General features: G+C 43.4%; 1 protein-coding gene and 1 long non-coding RNA gene across 2 annotated transcripts; one reads left to right on the forward strand and one right to left on the reverse strand.

The window, feature by feature from the left end:
• Positions 1 to 155: 155 nt before the first annotated feature.
• ccnd2b (cyclin D2, b) lies at positions 156 to 12,314 on the reverse strand. Its single transcript, XM_084701722.1, has 5 exons — positions 11,764 to 12,314; positions 10,651 to 10,866; positions 8,935 to 9,094; positions 6,927 to 7,075; positions 156 to 3,360 (listed from the first exon to the last, which is right to left on the reverse strand). The coding sequence occupies exons 1-5, from the start codon at positions 11,953 to 11,955 to the stop codon at positions 3,193 to 3,195; spliced, it is 885 nt and encodes a 294-aa protein (XP_084557848.1). The 5' UTR covers positions 11,956 to 12,314; the 3' UTR covers positions 156 to 3,192.
• A 2,853-nt stretch (positions 12,315 to 15,167) lies between these two features.
• On the forward strand, positions 15,168 to 17,785 carry LOC146276534 (uncharacterized). Its single transcript, XR_014762537.1, has 3 exons — positions 15,168 to 15,575; positions 15,775 to 15,827; positions 17,723 to 17,785. It is a non-coding gene; the product is annotated as an uncharacterized LOC146276534 (long non-coding RNA).
• The last annotated feature ends 1,453 nt before the right edge of the window (positions 17,786 to 19,238 follow it).

A 19,238-nucleotide genomic window follows, 5' to 3' on the forward strand; every position in this document is an offset into this window, starting at 1 on the left:
TGCCTTGGTTGATCCAAGCCATTCAAAAAGTGCTTGGTCGAGATTTTTGTCCCTCTATTCAGTTATCCTCTTGCCATGCTCAAGATGAAACTGTCATGATGCAAACTTTCCCAACATTCAGCAAGGTGATAACAGCATCGACCAATAAAATGTCATTTTGTTTTAAGCAAATTTATTTATTTAGCAGAAGTTATGGATAAGACACTTCTGAGGTACATGGTGTGGTGTGATTGCTGGGGGTGAAAACAAACTAGAAACCCACATAATTTGACCACACTGAACAATAACACATTCGGTTCTGGGGGTTGAAGATTACAGACTAAATGGGTACCTCATGAAATTCTTTCCACTTAATCCAATGAACTGATCCTAAATGTGCCAAATAATTGTTTGACTATAGTACGAAAATATCATAAAAATATAAATGTTTTTTTGTCTTTCAGATATATGATATATAGCAGTTTCTCCTCTAGCACCAGGGGTGATGTGTGATGGTGTATTTTTCAGCCAATAGTATTCAGTGTAATATTAAAGCTATGCACTCTATAGTCTAAAGAGATGGCCTCTGATCCAGGAAAAAAAAAACGTCTAAATCTGTCAAACAATCTCAAAGAGTTTTGAGCTGTTTCCCCTTGCTCTCGAAAATAATTCTGAGTTGTGAGGTAATGCGAGATGGCATCTCGCTCTAAGAAACCTGAGGTACAGACACACACACACACACATTTCAGTTGTAGAATGCAGCAAGGAAAAGAAAGAACATATGATGCATAAAGAGAATTGAATAAACATGCTGTTCTAGAGAACTGCAGAGTACTTCCAGTCCAGAACCCATCCTCCTCTTCTTTTGCTACTCTCCAGTAAACACACAACACAGGAAAGCAAGGACAGTTACATTTCCAAAATTCATTATATAGCAGCACACTCAAGTGAATCTTACAATTAGGCAATGTCATCTTTGTATAAGAGAGAAAAAGAAAAGCTTAATAGCAGCAAAAGAAAGATACCAAATATAAAACACAAATATATCTATTTTGGTTTTTATCATTTTTGGAATAACCTCCTCTGTAAAGTAATTCACATATATGAACCTTTCGATGCATTCTGATGTTTTGGATGATGTTTTTCTGAGTTTGAGGTCAAAAACTGTGCACAGATCAACATGCCAATGGTGAAGAAAATAGTCTCACACCTCATAAACCTTACATTTCATTTCACCACAGGTTTATGCAGAACTTTTTTCCTCATCACTCTTAATAAAGGTATAGAACACTTATCAACTAACTAACCACTCACCATGTCTGAAAGACTGTCAAACCTCACAAAATGTCTGTCTTTATTAAGTTCTAAATTAACTTTGATGACCAATGAACCAGGAAGAAAATAAGTGTTGGTATGTATACTGTTGTATATAAGTAACCATGAGTTCAAGGAACCATCACAATATTTGGCTATTAAGCAGGCAAAAATATTATTCAAGTAAGTTAAATGGATGTAATCATTTAATTAAATCAAGTCTAGGTATGATATTAGCTCTCCTAGGTTTGCATTGCAATTGATTTGGTTCCATATTTTAACACAACTATAAATTGGTAAACCCTACTACTGGTCAGGGAATGCTTTCGAGGAAACTTGCATTGCCCCTAGTGGGAAACCAGCCCAGAAAAGACCAAATAACTTACAGAAAAAAAAAAAACAACACAAGAAAACCACCCTACTTCTCTACCATCTCGCCTTCAACCACCTTCCCCTTCAACTCTTAAGGAGTGTTTTAAAAGTGCATTAAGGTTAATCCAAGTCCCACTTTGACCATGAACATCTTAAATATCTACCATACATCCAAATAAGGCACTAATGGGAAATACTGCAGCGTGGCAGTAACATTACCGTATGCCCACTAGCTCCTTCGTATCAACTGCTATCAGAAACTAGCATTAAGTTACTATTTAGTCCTGCTGTGCCGCTACAGTATCATAGGACTGCTCAGAATTAAGCATTCTTGTATGTCCTTTACAGTACTTTGTATGTTCTATATCTGCTGTTTTGTCATATCCATACACCATTTCCATTGACTTTCCTTTTTTACGCTCACTTTCTAAAACTTTATTCCATATACTTCTATCCAATCCACAGACACGTCCCCTTACTCACCCATACACAATTTTACCAACCACTCTAATGTCCAGCCCATGTCCAACCCCACAACATGCCACTCCTTTCTCCATTATTGTAACCTGATCCATACCAACGTATAACCTCATTAATTTTACTGAGACAAAAGTATACTGGTATATGCTTCAGATCCCAAACTTAACAACATACGAGAACTTCCAAGCACACAGACCTATAACATTATTCTAGAAATAAAGTAATTCAGTACATATAACGGTATGAATGGGCTTGGTAACTCAGCAGTGAGATTAAGACCTTAACAGCCAATGTCCTCTCTCTCACCCTTTAAAGAAGTAGCCTTCGCTACTATTACATCATCCCTCCTCAACCCCACCACCCTCTCTCTCTATGAGTGGGCCCAGCCCCCTCCTGGCCAGCATAGAAAAGCTTAAATAGTAAGCAGTGCTACAGGTGCACAGTATACAATACTGGAGCAGCGGCTTGCTCTCCTATCCTCTAGACTAGCTTTGTTTAAATGCCAAGTATGGATGCTGTGTACAATCAGCATATCAGCTGCTAACAGCACTACAGGGTTTCCTGTTAAATGGAATCTAAACAGATATCAGGTGATACATACCCACTTCATCTCTGCTTAATAAGGATAATTCCTTAATAATGATAATAATATTTAATTCCCTGCACCTCACTAAAGCTTTTATCAACTGAAAACTTTATATTATTTCAAGTATGAAATGTTTCGCAGGTTTCCATTTCCAAAAAGGCACCATCAAGTTTTCAAAAACATTTTGTTTTAAAATAGCTTGTTTGATAGTACTTATTTGATGGCATAACACACTGGTAGCCAATATGTGACCTTACAAATTTTATATAAATGGGACAAAAAGATACAAATCATAGATGTTAAAAATCAAAGCACACAACTTGATCTGATAATAGATCACCGGTTGACTTGGTGCAAATGCTGATACTGGCAGCTCATTGGTTGATGATGAACCTTGGGAAAACCCATTCGCATGAGTTCATTGACAGACATCATCCAAAATGTGTGGTGGCAATGGAAGCTCAAAGGTTGACATCGCGCACGTCTGTAGGGGTGCTGGACTGGGCCTGCTGCTCCATGGCCTTGCTGCCTGCTCGGCTGGATCCAGTCTCCTTACTCTGCTGATGGCTATCCCTAAGGCTGCTAGCCAGGACCCTCTCAATCTGCTCCTGACAAGCCCGCAGACAGTCCTGCAACACAGACACTCAAAGCAATGATCACACTGACAGCACTTGGGCTATACCCACACACACACACACACACACTCTCTCACACTCACACACAAACACAAACTGTAGACAGTCAAACACAACTATACCCTAAAATTGTTGTAGAGCAGCTTTAGTCACATGCATGGCATGCCAAAATGGAATTATGGGTCTTGTGCTAGGTGGTCCTGTCAGTTTCATGGGCAGTCCTGCAGAACAATGGATACCAGAGAACACATACACCATTAAGGCACAGCTGCTTTAAGGCCACTTGTGTCCTGTCAGACTTACAGTGTGGGAGGTTAAAGTGACCATTAGGCTTATTAATAGCTACTAAACTGAGACCAAGGAGGTCACCAAGGTTTATCAGGGAAAGCCCAGCATACCTAAAACCCTGGACACCTAAAACCCTGGACACCTCCTCCCTGACGGTGAAGACCTGCAGAACAACCAGGTGGCCCACGAGGCAACAGCTTTGACTTGAACCACACGCCTTCGAAAAAGAGGTGTGAAAAGGAATATATGACAGGATGTTGTCAAGACACCCTGCAGCACTTAAATATAGCTGCAAGCAGCAATGAGGTGTCCATGCCGGTTAAGCAGGTAAAATGAACAAAAAACATTTTAGACATCCTCAGAACAGGGTTCTGAGTAAATGCAACTTTGAATCCATCGAAGATTTGCTGAGATACGACCCAACTTCCTGTTTGCCGGCTTTGACACAGATTTTGATTGGCTGTACCAATCAAACCGTTTCGAAAATGTAGAATAATTTTAATAGTTTGTGTGAGGATTAGGGATTAGATCAAATTGAACAATTCCGATTCCTTATCAATTTTTACTTATCAATTTAATTCCGTATAGATTTTCTTATTGATTCTTCGTGGGCAAGGGGGGGGGGGAGCACAAACGGGTTTATTGTTGGAATACTGCTTCAGCATTCCATGTATTTTACTTTGAATCTTTATTCAACTTCTTCTATTTCTTCCGTGACACCCTTCAGCACCTTCAAATCTTTAGCTATTAAAACCGTTCAACTATCGACAAAATAGACTTTTTACACGTGTTACGTTGTTGTCATTTTGTTGTGTGAAATACAACCAACTAGCTTCTGCCTAGTTGTCATGTTTGCAGCAGTCTGAATAAACTATAAAAGCTTGCACATGCGCAACGCCACAGAGAATCGTTAGCAGAATCGTTAAATAACTTAGCTGACGATTCCAAGGAAGTGGTTCCACTGGGTTCTCCATACCCATCCCAAGTGAGGATTGCCATGACAATATACAGCTAGACTACAGGTAGCTAGCGAATGCGTTGTACCTGGCTTCCTTTGCAATGGCTTACAGTCTCGCTAAACAGAAAACCAGTGACATATAGCTCGTTGGCTTTGAACCTTTTACTGCCCTTGCCAGGACACCGATTTATCCTTGTGAGCTATTCTCAATGCTGGAAATGTCTGTATTCAGTTACTGTGTAAAAATATAAGCAGTTTTTCAACTGGCAAGTGGTTGTCAGATTTAGCCAAAGTTTAAAGAGCTGTAATTCAGTCCTATATTGACATGTTAAGGTGATTTTGGTCTGAATATAATTTGTGCCAAATTTGGTGAATATTAGATACATTTTGATTTGGAATAGGAAAAACACTTTTTATAAAACGTAAAATGGCAGCCGCATCAATTCATCTGGTATCACAAGTTAACATGTGTCAGACACAGGATTTGTGGTCCTCTTTGGAACAGGGTCCCTAACACCTGTACCAAGTTTGACGTCATTTCAGCAGATATTTCCAGAGATATGATCTCACTTCCTGTTTTGGCGGCTTCATCGCCGACTTTGATCAGCCGGAAAAACAGTTTTGAAAATCAAAAACCATGTGAAAACTATTTTTTGCTTATTGCAGCGCCACCTAGAGGTGAAATGGCATGACCTATTGGACCTCTTTAGAACAGGGTCCCCAGTCCTTATACCAAGTTTGGTGTCAATGCAGTAAAGAGGTGCTGAAATATGACCTCACTTCTTTTATGGTGGCTTGTTGACAACTTTGATTGGCTGTTCCAGTCAAAAGGTTTAGAAAATCAAAAAAAACATGTGATGTCTTTTGTGAGGCTTGGTCTGAATAGGATATGTGCCAAATTTGGTGAAGATTGGACAAACTTTATAGGAGGGGAGCGAAAAAACGTCATATTCATTCAATCAAAATGGCGGCCACGTCAATTCGGGCACATCAATACGCTTTTCCTTAACATTCAAAATGGCAGAGAATCTATGTAACTGGGGATGACGTCAGAGTGCGTTGGACTCGTCTTGATCCAGGGAATACAAAGATGCCACATTTTCGAAAATGAGACATGTGGTTCAAAAGTAAAGTGTGTAAATACACCATCAACTTTGACCCATTGGTGGCGCTAGATGGTTGGAATGGGAGACATGAAACTTGGTGAAATTGATGAGGGGACTGGCCCCAAAGAGTGTGCCAATTTTCACAACTTCTGACAATACAGTTCTAGGGGCTGCCATAGACTCCCATGGCAGAAGAAGATGTATAATAATAAGAATACGTAGAAACACTTGAGGTAGCTTCGCTGCTTCGCGGCTTGGCCACCAAAAAAAAAGAGGATTCTCCTTCGTGCCATATTTCCGTCTTCCTTGTTCCCCTCCACAGATCCAGGGAAGCAACTGATGTGGGAGGTCTACGGGCCGACGGCGGGGGCCTTCAAGAATGTACCCGGCTCGCAAAGAGGCCAGCATTCCTTTGAAATGTACGGATAATTGGAACCCGATGGGCCGCAGTCGGAGCGCCTGTTGTGACGGCTGCGCAGGGCCGGAGTTGCTATGGCGACATAATAACCACAAGCCACTGGGGGGGTGAGGCTGGTTGTTCTTCTGACTGGGTTGGCTGGTGTGGCTTCTAGTTCCTGTGCTTCTGCCCTAACTTCTTGTGCTTGTATCAACAAAACCTGTGTGAGCAAGGATCACGGTTGAAACATGCAGTTTGTTAACTGCAGCCCACAGATTCCACAACTTTCTGCCTATGTTAGCAATCCGGAATGAGCTGTCACTGCAGCTCTGACAGACGACCTCTGTCTGTCATTTCTCCTGGAAAGATGGCATGTGTAAGGTTTAGGAGAAACAGACCCAGGAGGGGTAAGTTAAAGAGGGAGCCATGCATAGGAACTGCCTGTGTTGTACCGCAAGAATGTAGGCCCTGGGTTCTAAGAAGACGTTCCCTCGCCGCGGCCCTTTATAGCAGCAGTCTGGATTCTGAGCCAAGACCCACAGGCTCTGTCCATGAAAAGTAAATAGGTTCAATGTGGGTCTACAGCAGCTATTGACGTTGTTTACTATAAGGTTCTCCATGGTGCAGCCCAGAGGAGCTTGGAAAAAGGAAGGAAGACAGGCTTCGATGGCCCATTATGACCTCCTAAAGTCCCTCTACTAAGTGTTGGCAGAAAATACCTGCTTCTTCAAAAGACTTGCACTACCCAATCCCTGCTGCCATGTTCGGGAAATGTTCTCTTGTCTCCTATGTAGCGCAGTGCAGTACTCACCACCTCCGTGTTGGTGATCTTGGCCAGCAGGTCAGTCAGATTGTCCCGGCTCAGTGACTTGTCTGCCTGGTCCAGTTGCAGGCCGCAGATGGCTGCTCCCACGCTGCCTGTGGCAATCATGGAGGGGGGGTTCATGGCCAAGCTGAAATCTGAAGAAGATAAACAAGGGGCTCAAGCTCTACACCAGTGAAACAGAAATTTCTATGAGTGAGAAAGGGAGAAAACCACAACTTGAAATTCAAGTTCACCATTGTGCAAATACGTGCAGTAAGTAAGTTCAAAAGTAGTACAAGGGAAGTGTGTGAGTCATATTGAAGAGCTGCAAAACAAAAAATGCACAATAAGCTTTCTACCTATTCTAACCTGAATTTCCCACAGTCTAAAAATGTCAACATGGCTTTGATTGGCTATATGATTTTCCTTACCAAGCCTCAGCCCTGATTAGAAAAACAGTGCTGAAATCCTCCTACTCAGTGAGCAATGAGTTCCAGGAACTACTCCCTCCGGTCCCCCATCACGGCCCAGAGGTTTGAGCGACAACAGGCCGTCTGGTGGGGGGAGGAAAGAGGCCTGGGGAAAAGACCTGGAGGAAACTGCTACAGTCTGGCCTGGGGAGGTTCCAGGCCCCTCCCATATTTGCACAAAACCAAGCCAGGAAATACTCTGGTTCAGTCATGCCCAGCACATATACAAGACTATCCCAGCTCTTACACTGGCTCTACCCAGCACAAACAGAGGCCCATCCCAGCACAGATCCTGGTGGCCTTGGCGGCTTTTTACTCTTTATAGAAAGAGGATGCGACTGATAGGTTTGGATAATCCCCAGAGAGTAGCCCACTAAGCCTGTCTTTCCCGGCCCATGTGCACCCAGTTGGCCAGATGAGGAGCTCCCCTGTCATGAGAACAACATTTTGAGATCACATAAAACCCCAAACATTTACATTTCTCCAAACCACTGGCTGCCTTTTTTCACTGTGGCTGTTTTGTGCTTGGATATAACTGGCTGCATATGAATAGCGGGGCGACCGCTGAAACACACCCAAATAAGAAATGCTACATTAAAAGAGCACTAAACAGGGCATGGGACTCATTGAAGGACCCCATGATTCCAATAACGCACTGTTGTAAACAAGTACCCTGGGCCAGATCTGACCAAACAGGCATATGCAAGAAATCTTGCCACATTTAAGTACCCTTCATTGCTTTGTTTCATTTCCTCAGTTAAACATGTTTAAGAGGACTGAAGCGAGAAACACAGTCGTATACATAACACATACATAACAGGACAGTGTAAGATGAGGTTAGCCATTCCATGACTTGCACTGTCTTTCTATCCTATACTCAACCGTGACATAGAATGCCCCTGAAAGGAGGTACACATGTTGGTGATTCAGCCCTGCAATAGGAGAGGCCTGAGGGGACATCTGAGTTTGCACCACTCCTCGACCACCGACGTTTATTTTGGAGATGCATCGTAGCTAGGAGAGGAAGGAAGGAAGATGGCTGGCCTCTATCCCAGAATAATCAAACCTGGAAACTCCACGGTCAACAAACAGGACCAATAGTGAGCAGTGACCAGCCATCCAGCTGCACAGTCACAAAAGGAGGGGTGTATCTACTGATGCTGTCACTGACTGCCATCAGAAGAGGAGGTTAATGTAAACACTCCCCCTCACTAAGAGAATTCTCCCATACTCCTGGAAGAATATAATGCATGTCTCGTACACATGAGCATTCCTAAGCAGCTGAAAGCAGCTGGATTGTTTTGTGGACTAGCACACAACAAGCTGTGTTTCCATAGATGGACAGTGAGGGGGTAATGGACTCCCAGCCAAACAACCCCGCCCTTAGACAGGGGAGTACAGATATAGTGTCAGAGGAGAACACTCAAACGTGACTCATCGTGTGGGAAAGTGTGTGCGTGCAGGAGCAACTAACTTAACCAGAGAAAGACAGATGGATGGAAAATTGTGGCTCGTACATGAAAGATAGGTTTATGCTACCCTACCTGTGGCACACAGAGCGATGAATGTTTCGGTGTGCTTGCGGACAACGGCAAGCTTGTCCATGGGCAGAGGCAGCCTGCGCACAATGTGCTCGATGAAATCATTGGGAATGACCGCTGCCATGTCCCACTTCAACTTGCCCAGGACAACCAGCTCCCACTCCTGAAGGACAAACAACATGCAAGAATTTTAATGTCTCAGACTAACCAAAAACTGTGCATGAAGAGTCGGGATTTGATTATCTGAGATGGGTGTGAGACCGGTTCTCTTTTGAACTTCAGCTTTGCAATGAAGCACTACAGGCTATGACAATTCAGAGAAAAAATAACCCACAAACTTTCCTTCACCCTTTCTCTCTCTCATTATCTGCATGCTTGTCTCATTCTTCTCATCCTTGGGGTTAACACTGACAACATGTGACAAGCCTCGCCCATGGTTGGATTCCCGGCCAGAGTAGCAGTAGTCACTTCCTTCCTGTCACACAGCTAGCAAGCTCGCTAGCGTGGGATCAAACCACACTGAGTTGAGCTTTTTCATGCACTCTTCATTCTAAGCTTTATGAAGCAATGGTAAACAAAAAAAGTGTGACCAATTCGGTTGACTTCTGATTGCCTTAATTGAAGCGCCCATATCGCCATGGTAGATGGCACAATCCCTTTGTGTTCTTTTTTTCTGGTAAGGGCCAGGGCAGCCCAGGACACAGTAAGAGATAACTCATCCATCCCTGTGTTTTTGCTAGCCTAGCATACACATGCTAATGTTTAACTTATGCTGGACTCATGCAGTGTTGACTGTGGATGAGCAGGGAGGAGGTCTACTGGGGCTATGTGCTCACTTCCTGGACAGCTGCCCTTGCAGAATACCCCTGAATTCCCACTGAAAATGCACCAGAAGGGTCTTACAGTATGAAGACAAAATAAAAGTCAAAATATCAACATGTTCTTTCTTCCAGTGGAGTTCATGTGACTTATCTGTGCCTTACTATCAGGTTCTCTCTCTAATTACCCAGGAATCTAAAGCACTTAACACTCTACTGTGAATGCCAGCTGCCGAGAGCAGATACACTAACCTGCAAGTCTGCTTTTTAATGATTCATACTAGGCCTGATGTGTAGCATGGGTGGGAGATGTCGCAAACAGGGGTTGTAACAAAGTAAAGAAAGAAGCAGTAGGAAGTACTTAATAGTACTCTGTGTGGCTGGTTAGAGGATAGTCTGAGACAGGGAATAAAAAACTACTAAAATCACTTGTGAAAAAGCAGAAGGCATTTTTTGTGACTTCATCTTTCGTGACCATCTCATTTTCTTTAATTGAAATGCAAAGAAGGTAACAGATGAGGATACGGCCTTCACACAAGGAAATTACTATAGTATCAATGGGTTTATGACTGTATTAGATTTGCAGCCAACAGTGATGCACAAACCTCATCTCTACCTCAATCAATGATCACCATGATAGAGTCAATGAATGGCTGCCACTAGATGGCGATACATGCCACTTCAGAGACAATAAGTGTACATGTGCTCATAGAATGAGTCCCTCTACTTGTAACTTTATGGGCCTTCGCTGCTTTGCAGTGGTCAACTAACTTAGGCCTACCGACTTAAAACAGATGTTGCACATTGAATGAAAAGGGAGTAATGATCTAGATACAAATACATTTCTGTGATGAGTAATCTAAAAAACTATAAGCACATATTTAAAGACAGCGTTTCTTACCAGCATTTCCCTTGGTGTGATGGAGTTGTCTGTGTACGTACAGAGCTTTTCTGTAGTTAATGGACGACTTTCCTTTAACTTGGAGGCAAGGAACATGCACACAGCCCCTAGGAGTTGTAAGTAACACTTTCTAGTGGGCACCACAGCTAAATATCTGTCCAAATAGTTAATGGCCAAAGGAAACACATCATCTTCACTCTTCTCCTCTTCACAAACCTATAGAAATGGAAAAAACACCACATTTTATTTTCCAGTCTAATTGATGGCCTTGGCACTAAAATGTGGAACCAAAACTGCAGTTTTACATTACACCTGAATAAAAGCTGCAGCCTTAACTTTAAGTTTCTGAACTGAAACTCAAAGTGTTTGGATTAGTCTACTGTAGGCCTACGTATAGGCTAATAATGTCTACGCCTACTTGATAAGTTTTACAGTCTAGGTCAAATAGCTAGGAAGTCCTGCCAAAACATCTAGCCTAGCCCACACCATGTCCCTCGTGTCGCCGATTTTCAAGAAATGTTAAAAAATATATAGATTAATTGTCGTATGACAACATATCAAGATCATAAAAGTCACAGGGTAACCTTCTAACATTCCCGAACATTCTGATTATGTTTTCTTGGTTCTAACCTTAAATAGGCAAGTTCAAAAAGTTAACTAAGCGGATGCATGCGGGTTGATCGACGGAGCTCAGCGTTGACTTCTGAGAAAAATTATAATAATTATACGTTAAGGAACATATGGATATATTCAACATGAAAATTAAGCTTTAAGGGTGGTCTATCGTTTAAGTCATCCACTTCCTGAAAATATTTAATGTTTTGACATTCAGAAGATCGAAAACATATGACACCAGCTGCCTTGACCATTCATACGCCTTAGATGAGTCATTTTTTGTCAATGGACAGAATGAGGTTAGGCTACATAGACACATCAGCTCACAAGATGGGTTATTTAAAAACCCATCTATAACCAACTTAATGTATTACAATATGTTAAATGTTAATTTGTTAGGCTTCTATCGCAAACATGCGCTTCGGTATAGCTTAATGCAATTCAATGCAAAACCGGCAGACATGACTTTTAACCAATGCGCACAAAAGGTTCACAAACCTCGTGCATCCATGCTGCAACCATTCGTCTCATATACGGTTGTATATCCTTCTGGACACATTTAAAATAGGAACACTGTGGTAGGAACCTGTCTTCAATGGTTAACAGACTTTGCAAAACTCTGTCATCACACAGAATGTTTTGATCAGGTTCAGCTCTCAAGACTTTGTCCTCGAAGCAAAAAAGTTCCATGGTTTCGGGTCCTCTCTTTACCAAAAAAATAAATAGCGTCTAAATAACGTCAAAATAAAGTGAACGGGAGTGGGGACAGTGTAAATGCGAAGAAGTGCCCTGGAGGAAACATGAGGGAGACTGCAGGGTAGCCTTCCCAGGCGAAGTCCAACCTCTCGATGTCGCTTGCTTTCCTCTCCCTCTGCGTTACTGTAAGTTACTAGGCTATACTTTCCTCTCATTACATTCTGAAGCATGCAGAGTGCGTAACGTAGCCTTGTCCATGTGACGCATGCATATTTTGATTAACAGACAGCTATACAGACAGGCTGAACGCAGAGAATATTTCCTTCTGTGCACTGCAGAGAAGGAACCGGATGACTGCCACCTCACTTTCTATACCCAACCCATTGTACTGTATCCTCGTGGCCTCGCGCACTACACATGCGCTGATGCGTTGAAATACAGAATGAACGAAAATACATAGGCATACAGATAAGTGATTAAATAGTAATTTGCCTAAATAAGCAACATTTTGTATATTTGCAGATGACAATCACAACCTACGGGCAGTTGTGCCAGCAAGAAATAGTCATGAAAATACAATAGCGTTGCATGCATATATATAGGGCATTCAATCACCTGTATCTGGAGTGGAGTTGATTCCTTATTTTAAAGAATTTGGTGTATGTATGTACAATAGGGTAGTCATAAAATGCGGTGTCCTGCCAATATAAGAGAGTATTACTCCCATACCAGTTTTGATTGACACAATAAACAATGTTTTATTTCAGTTCAAGTCCATCTGATCAGATATTGCAAAATATTGTATAATTAGCTCATGTAAATGCTTTAATACACATTTTTTTCAAGTTCTTACTGTCATTCTAGCTGCAGCATACAAGCTGCAGCTTTTGGGTTTTTATAGTCCTAACAAATGTACCTATACAGAACTGCTTGGTGGGATGATTTTACAAATATCCCCTTTCACTATGATGACCAGGGAGCTGAATGAGATAATGAGTTTCATTGAGAAAAAAGGGCTGCTTAGTTGCACTGAGAATGGAATGCAGAGTGAGAGGGGTAATTGTCTCCACGGGAATGTCAAGGTTAGACAGATTAGTTATACTTCAAAGGGAAAAGAGCTGAGAGAGTGTTCATTCTGAATGGAAATTTCTGGTCAGAAGGATCTGCAATTACAACCAAGTTGTGCAGGTTGGAGAGGACTCCACTTTGGATATTAGGAGACCACCAGACCCATACCATATCCGTACCAGACAGTAAGTCAGACCCTTGTGGAAAACAGAGGTGTCAGAGTGATAAAGCTCACTTGCCCTGCACTGCCGTGTGTGCATGTATCCAATGATAACACATGTCAGGCGCTATCACACACCCCGAGTCGCACAGAGGTATCACAGAATGGGCGAAGCCCTGGGAAAACGTGGAGGAGCGTGAAATCACCTTGATCCAAAGATTCCTGCTGCATACCAGTCCACTGAACCCTCCAGAGCACAGGGCCCGTACATAGACCTCTAGAGCACAGGGCCACAGTATAAGGGAGGGGAGGGGGGAAGGAGAAAAAGGGTTAGAGAGAAAGACAAACAGAGAAAGAGAAAAGAAAGACAAAGCACGCAAGAGTATGAGACAATGGTTCAAGTTCAGCCATTCTTAAACTTTGCCCGGAGGTCAACATTATCTCATTAATTTCCTGTGATGGAGTGGGTAATGGTTCCACAAGTGGGGCCTTTCTAGGAAATGAACAGAGCAGTGACGAGACATGCGGGTTACAGTCCAAACTTGATTACTGAGGAGAAGGAGTGCCCACAAAGACTCAAGCAGTCTGTTTGTCTCTTCATTGACAGAGGAGAGGAGGATGCTATGACCGGAATGCTGTTGTGTCAATAGTGGGGATCCCCCCCCCCCCCCAACACAGACACAGACACACACAGCGTTGAAGTGATGACTAATGACTGGGGTATCTAAGTCAGGAAGCCACAACAGACCATCTGTTACAGTAGAGTATGCTATCACCTGATTAAGCCCAAAAATGCATCACCCACTCACCCAGTCTCCCCCCCAACCTCCAAGATGCACACACTTGTTCGCGTACACACACACGCACACAAACATTCACTCACTCAAAATTGCATTCACTGACATATGCATTGTAATACTGTATGGGATTTGACTAAAGTCACAGAAATGTCTTGTGTTTTGTGAAATGAATGCAACAGACAGATGTAACAAGCAATTGTTCCCACACATCTACTGTCACGTGTGTTTACAGAAATCAATGATAGCTTCTCAGATTTGTATAATAACAAGTGATCAGGTTACTGACACAGACCAAACAAACTGACAGGATGTGAATGTGGCGTTATGTGCATGTGGACACTGCAAAAGAAGCTCTGCAACCCTGTAAAACGTTCATGAATATAGTTCAACAGCATGCTGTGTCAGAGCAATGGAAAAGAACATCCACACAGGAAAAGGAGGGTGTTTCCCACACAAAGTCTTTGGAATGTTTTGGCTAAAATGAAAGCCATCATTCAAACCCAAATACCAACATTTGATAGGACGATGACTGGAGATATAGAGAGAGAGCCCATCCGTAGTCTAGAGTCCTTGGATCTTGACTCTTCAATACAAGGGTTCCTTCTCTATTTGCAGGACCTGGGTCAAAGGTTCTGCATCCCCCTTCCTCTACCAATACGTCTGCCTCTCCTCCAACTCGCCAGCAGCCTGCATCTCTCACTCCTACCAGCGCCTCAGAGAACATTGCCCTATTCTATTCCACACATTCGGGGGTGAGGAGAGAAGGAGGCACAGAAGGAGAGAGTGAAGGGGAGAGGATGGGGGAGGGGTGGTGGTGGTGGACGCTCTGCACAAAGGGGAAGCCTGGATTAAGTCATGAGCAGCAAGCGACATAGGTTGGATTTTTAGTGGATGAGCTCACATCCTCCCGTCGGAGCACAGAACCAACTCGTCTTCTGACGTCCAGAGAGACGCGCTGTGATGAGCCAGGGCAGGGGTGGCTCTCTGTCTCTCTGTGACGCTGTGTGCGTGCAGTGTGTGCTCTTCAGTATGCATGCGCATGTGAGTGCGATGTATATGTGTTTGCAGGGGGTTTGGTGTAATTCATGTTTGCGTTCAGCCTTTAAAAGTGTGTTATATAACTGTGCAGACGGGGGACCTTCTTTGGCTGGTTCAACTGTGCTGGGTTGTAAAGTTCTCCTTCCTTTTCCTTCATCTACCTCTCTTCACATCCCGGCACGTTCTAAAGGTAGTTAAGAAGACCGACAAGACAGGACTAGGCAATAAGTCAAAATGTTGACCTGTCACAAGAGGATGAGGCTGTGGGGTTGAAGATTGTAGAGGAAGGACAAAAACACGAGTTCCGGTGGAGGAGCTCCCGTCAGCAGCTGTGGATTTCTGAATGGGAGGGAACGTTGGACAGCTGTAGCCAGTGGATTGGACACAGAGACAGAGGGATGTGTATTCACGACCACCAGTTTCCTATGCAAAGGCCTGAAGGACATGACTGACAATTCTTCAGGGACAGGATGTCCAATAGGAAGACAGACCCTGGGGACAGATAGCCAGCTGCAGCCGGTCAGACGGTGACCTTGTGTTTAACTAAAGTTAGTCCTTCTCTGATTTCTGTATCTTTAGAAAACATAAGTGTCATTGAATTAGTTGTGATCCGAGCAGCATCAAACTGGTTTTTACTCAACCGTTTTTTAGAACGTTTATTTTAAGCCATTGGCCCTCACTGTTCTACAAATAACATGCTTTCTTCATCTCGGACTTCCCTCTAACTTTGCAACATTTCCTCTCCAGCACACGTACGTTTCCCTCCAGAGAAAAAGGAGGAAACCGGGGCCCTCATGCTGGTAAGGAAACTGCTTTGAAAGCAGCTTAAGCAAGGTGATCTACCTCCTATAAATCGCTAGCAGGGAGTGAGAGAGCAGCCTGCCGTAGCTGCCTGGGCTCCCCACCACCTTCCTGTGTGTGATACATTCTCGCTATTGCTAACCCTGGGCCTCCCGACATCAACAAGGCATAAAGAAGTCTCTGTGAGGCTGACTCAGTGCCTTCTTAATTCACCTTATTGGGTCTCATTGCTTGATTAGATTGAGAGTGGAGGTTGAGAGTGGAGGTTGATGGTGAATGCGCTGCACTGTCGCCAGTCTGATCCATTCAAATAGTAGGATGAAAATCATCATGCTGCGAAATGTGGGACCTGGATTCTAGCCCAATAAGGACCCCAGTGTATGTGAATTACAGTTACAGATGCTACCCCCTGCCCTCTTACCCCACCAAGCTCAGTTCTGGGATTTAGCAATTCAATAAAGCTAAATCAAGGTTAGAAAGCCATGTCAATGAGGTAAGCCTTTACAGATTTCCCTAAAGATCTGTGCCTGACCATGAAACCATGTTAGGAATCGTGACTGAGTGAGTATAGCCCAATCGTCCAGTACAATCTAGATTATCTTGTTAAGCAGCAGAGAAAGGCGTACGTATGGTATCTAATGAGAATGTTCCCCTCTGAGACTGCAGAAACTACAGAAGTTCAATGCCTAACTGCACATAAATTCAGTGGCACCGTATGTATATCGACTTCACTGCAGCCAATACACTAAAACAAACAACTAAGTACTGTTTGGGGTTATGGGCTAATAAAATACTTTCCCCCTCAGATTGCGTAATCACACGTTTTAAATACCTGGCCCAGAAAGCAAGACAAACAAAAGGCATACCAGGTTTATCTGCAGGAAATGCCATGATAGAGGGGTGGCAATGATGTTGCCAGGGTGGGCAGAGAGCTTTGATCCTGCTATGCCCCAGAGTAGACAGAGGTCTGAGGGTCTAAGCAGGGTGGGCGTGCAGCCTGGTGGTCTCATTAGGACGTTCTGGGCACCATCAAGCTGGTATGTCAGGACTGTAGATACCCACCAGGGCGTTCCTCTCTCTGACCCAGCCAGAGAAACTCACGTAGTGCCAGCCATTACTGAAATCATCTCATCTGCTGCAAAACTGGAGGACTATGAGACCAAATCATTCATGCTATGGAGCCAGTGTAAATAGATAGCCCCATCGTCTGATGTCTAGATAAATCCATAATCCTTTTTTCTTTTTCCCAATGCTCTTTCTCTGAATGAGCCACTTATGTGACTGGAAATGTGCTTAATTGTTCTTCCCATAAATCTCTGTCTCCTAAAATAATTGTAAATGTTTCCCATGTATTTTTCCCAGGATACTTTGCAGTGGGTGCAGCTCTAGTTTTTGTTTTTTTTAGCTCAGATAGTTTAAGATCCTGTTGAACAGGCTGGACCTTAATTTAGACACAGAAAGTAATTCTTCCTCCTCCACAGTAAAGACTTGTTGAGATTTAAACCTGTAGATTGTACTTAAACAATCAGGACAGACCAGACACAATAGCTTAATGCCAACATTAGACAGCCCTGGCCTTTGGCTAGTGTTGGATAATGATATCAAAGCTGACTGAACATGTTGCACATACACATGAAAAACATATACCTGTAGCAAATAATTGAGAACATTTCGAAAACTGATATAGGATCACACTGAAACATTCCCACAGGCACCAGTCTTCTCCACTGGAACTATTAATAACCAATACCGCCAGAAGAAACGATCAGCTCCACTTTGAGGTCAAACAAGAGGAAGTCATCAATTCTTCCCACCGAATCTCTGGGAAGAATAAGACCTATGCTTTTTTTTCTCTCTCTCTCTCCCTCTCTTAACATTATTATTGCAATGTCAGCCAGAGCCAGCCCACACCGGTCCAGTTGTGTGAGTGGGGAGATAGCGAGGTTCACAGTGCTGCAGCAAGGCTCTGCTGCGATGCCGTGGCTGATGCTGGCCCTCAGCTTCCCAGGACCAGGGCCACCTCCCTGGGGAACCCTCCTCCAGTTCTGGCCCTGTCGCACCGGACTCTACTCTGCCTCTAGACTGGAACATGTTTCAACAGAGACCTACAGTGGTGCGCCAAGTGGAAAGAAGATATTGGACATACACCACTTAATGTAGTTACTGTACTTATATCACACTACACAAGTTACTATGTGTGCCAAGTGTATACTTTGTCAAGTTGTCATAGAGCACACAGCTTGTTTCAACCACTTGGCAGCATCAGTTTAATGATAGCAAAACAAATTTTTCCATTCCTTCAAACAGAATTCTGTAAAAAGGCAAGATTGAAATCAACTCTCTCTGATGCCACTCTCTTGGAAATACAGAAGGGCTGGTCTGTCTGAAGACCTTGTGGACGTCTGTGTTTCCGATCCTTATGTAAGTATCCATAACAGGAAGTAGTGAGGCGTATGTTATGGTTGGAGCAATGGCCAGGGCTCAGGCCCTCGGTCAAGATTCCCACTGTCACTAAGGAAGTGAAAGCACAGGGAGGCTCTCTTTATGGTTAGCTTATGAAGAAATAAACACTCACGGAGAGAAGGAAGACTTTCAACAGGAGGCAGAAAAGTGATGACTGAGAACCAAAAGCTTGTTTCTGAATTGCATTGATAGACATGATTGAGATTGCACCATGCATGCATACACTCATCCCACAATGCGTTACAAATTCCTCAGATGAGATACCTTGAACACATTTTTCAGATCCAGTCATGTCGCATCCTTGACACGAGATAGGAGCACATAAAAAAACAGGCATCTCGGAAGTGTGTTGTGTGGGGGGGAGTGACTTTACAGAAAGTTCTGTTAGAGGTGCAACTTTTGTTCCCCACCTCACTGTCCTGATTGTAATCAAGAGGTGTGCTGACAGATCAGTACACCAGTTCCGCCTTTGCCTGTGCAGTGTGGCAACAAGGAGGGTGTCAATTAGGGCACTGCTGTCCCGGGGCCCTCTCCCTCATGGAATGTTAGTTAGTTATTGAAGTTTTTTTTCCAGATCCAAATTGTACCCGCTTGAAATCTCGTGTCAAAACAAAGACTGACATGGAGAAAGCCCAGAAGACGGGCCAGCAGGCAGGCAGGCAGGCAGGCAGGCAGGCAGGCAGGCAGGCAGGTCCATCAAATTTAAAGATAGACAAGCAGGTATGCAAAAGGATTGGCTAAACTGTCACGCAGACAGTGTTACAGACGTAACACACAGTCACAGACACAAAGGTGAAAGAAAAACAAGATGGTAGAGTTGTCACTTTCATTCCATCCTCTATTGTCACAAAAGTGAAGAATAACAAAAATGCCAGTAATTACACTGGCCCTGCCTCACTGTTGTGGCTTGTGACTGGAAAACACGATTACAAGCCTATCTTCTTTGT

The sequence above is a fragment of the Hypomesus nipponensis genome, chromosome 7 (assembly GCF_054491055.1).
Source record: "Hypomesus nipponensis isolate SF chromosome 7, ASM5449105v1, whole genome shotgun sequence".
Taxonomy (NCBI): domain Eukaryota; kingdom Metazoa; phylum Chordata; class Actinopteri; order Osmeriformes; family Osmeridae; genus Hypomesus; species Hypomesus nipponensis.